The sequence below is a fragment of the Cynoglossus semilaevis genome, chromosome 1, assembly GCF_000523025.1.
Source record: "Cynoglossus semilaevis isolate Cse_v1.0 chromosome 1, Cse_v1.0, whole genome shotgun sequence".
Taxonomy (NCBI): domain Eukaryota; kingdom Metazoa; phylum Chordata; class Actinopteri; order Pleuronectiformes; family Cynoglossidae; genus Cynoglossus; species Cynoglossus semilaevis.
In genome coordinates, this window is record NC_024307.1 from 2,110,639 (window position 1) to 2,111,365 (window position 727).

General features: G+C 40.0%; 1 protein-coding gene across 1 annotated transcript in view; it reads right to left on the reverse strand.

Moving 5' to 3' along the window:
- Positions 1-13: 13 nt before the first annotated feature.
- The window catches only part of LOC103383252 (NLR family CARD domain-containing protein 3-like), a gene marked incomplete at its 5' end in the record, with an annotated part of 7,269 nt that continues 6,555 nt past the window's right edge, over positions 14-727 (reverse strand). Inside the window, 1 exon segment of the mRNA XM_008316339.3 lies at positions 14-283. Within this exon segment, the coding sequence (XP_008314561.2) occupies positions 100-283 (184 nt within the window).

Sequence of the window (727 nt, forward strand, 5' to 3'; positions counted from 1 at the left end):
TTTTCACAACATGTTCACAAATATCTGTTAACATCTGCACAATGTTTAACTTTGAGGAAGAAAGTGATGTCAGAACAATACTGAGGAGAAGATGACACTTTATACTGACTCCAGATCCTCCAGTCTGTAGTTTGGACTCTTCACTAGATCAGACAGAACCTCCACTGATGAATGAGGAAGGTTGTTCAACCTCAGGTCCAGTTTCCTCAGATGGGAGGGGTTGGACTTCAGAGCTGAGACCAGAGAAGAACAGCTGATCTCTGACAACCTGCAGCTCACCAACCTGAATAAAGAAGAAAAGACAAAGAGAAAAATGTTCTTGAATTAAGTGGATTATTAAACATTTATTACAGATATTAATTATTAGATTAGATATGATTTATACAATTAAATTAGACTGTAAAAATTTTATTTTAGAAAATTAGATAAATTAGTCTAATTAATCAAGGATCGGCCCTGAGCCCCTTCTTGTTTGCTGTGGTGATGGACAGATTGAAAGATGAGGTCAGACAGGAGTCCCCATGGACTATGTTGTTTGCAGATGACATAGTGATCTGTAGTGAGAGTAGGCAGCAGCTGAACCCACAGAGGTGGAGGTTTGCACTAGAAAGAAGAGGAATGAAGGTCAGTCGCAGCAAGACAGAGTACATGTGTGTAAACGAAAGGGAGAACAGTGAAATAGTGAGGCTACAAGGAGCAGAGGTGGTGAAGGTGCAGGAGTTTAGGT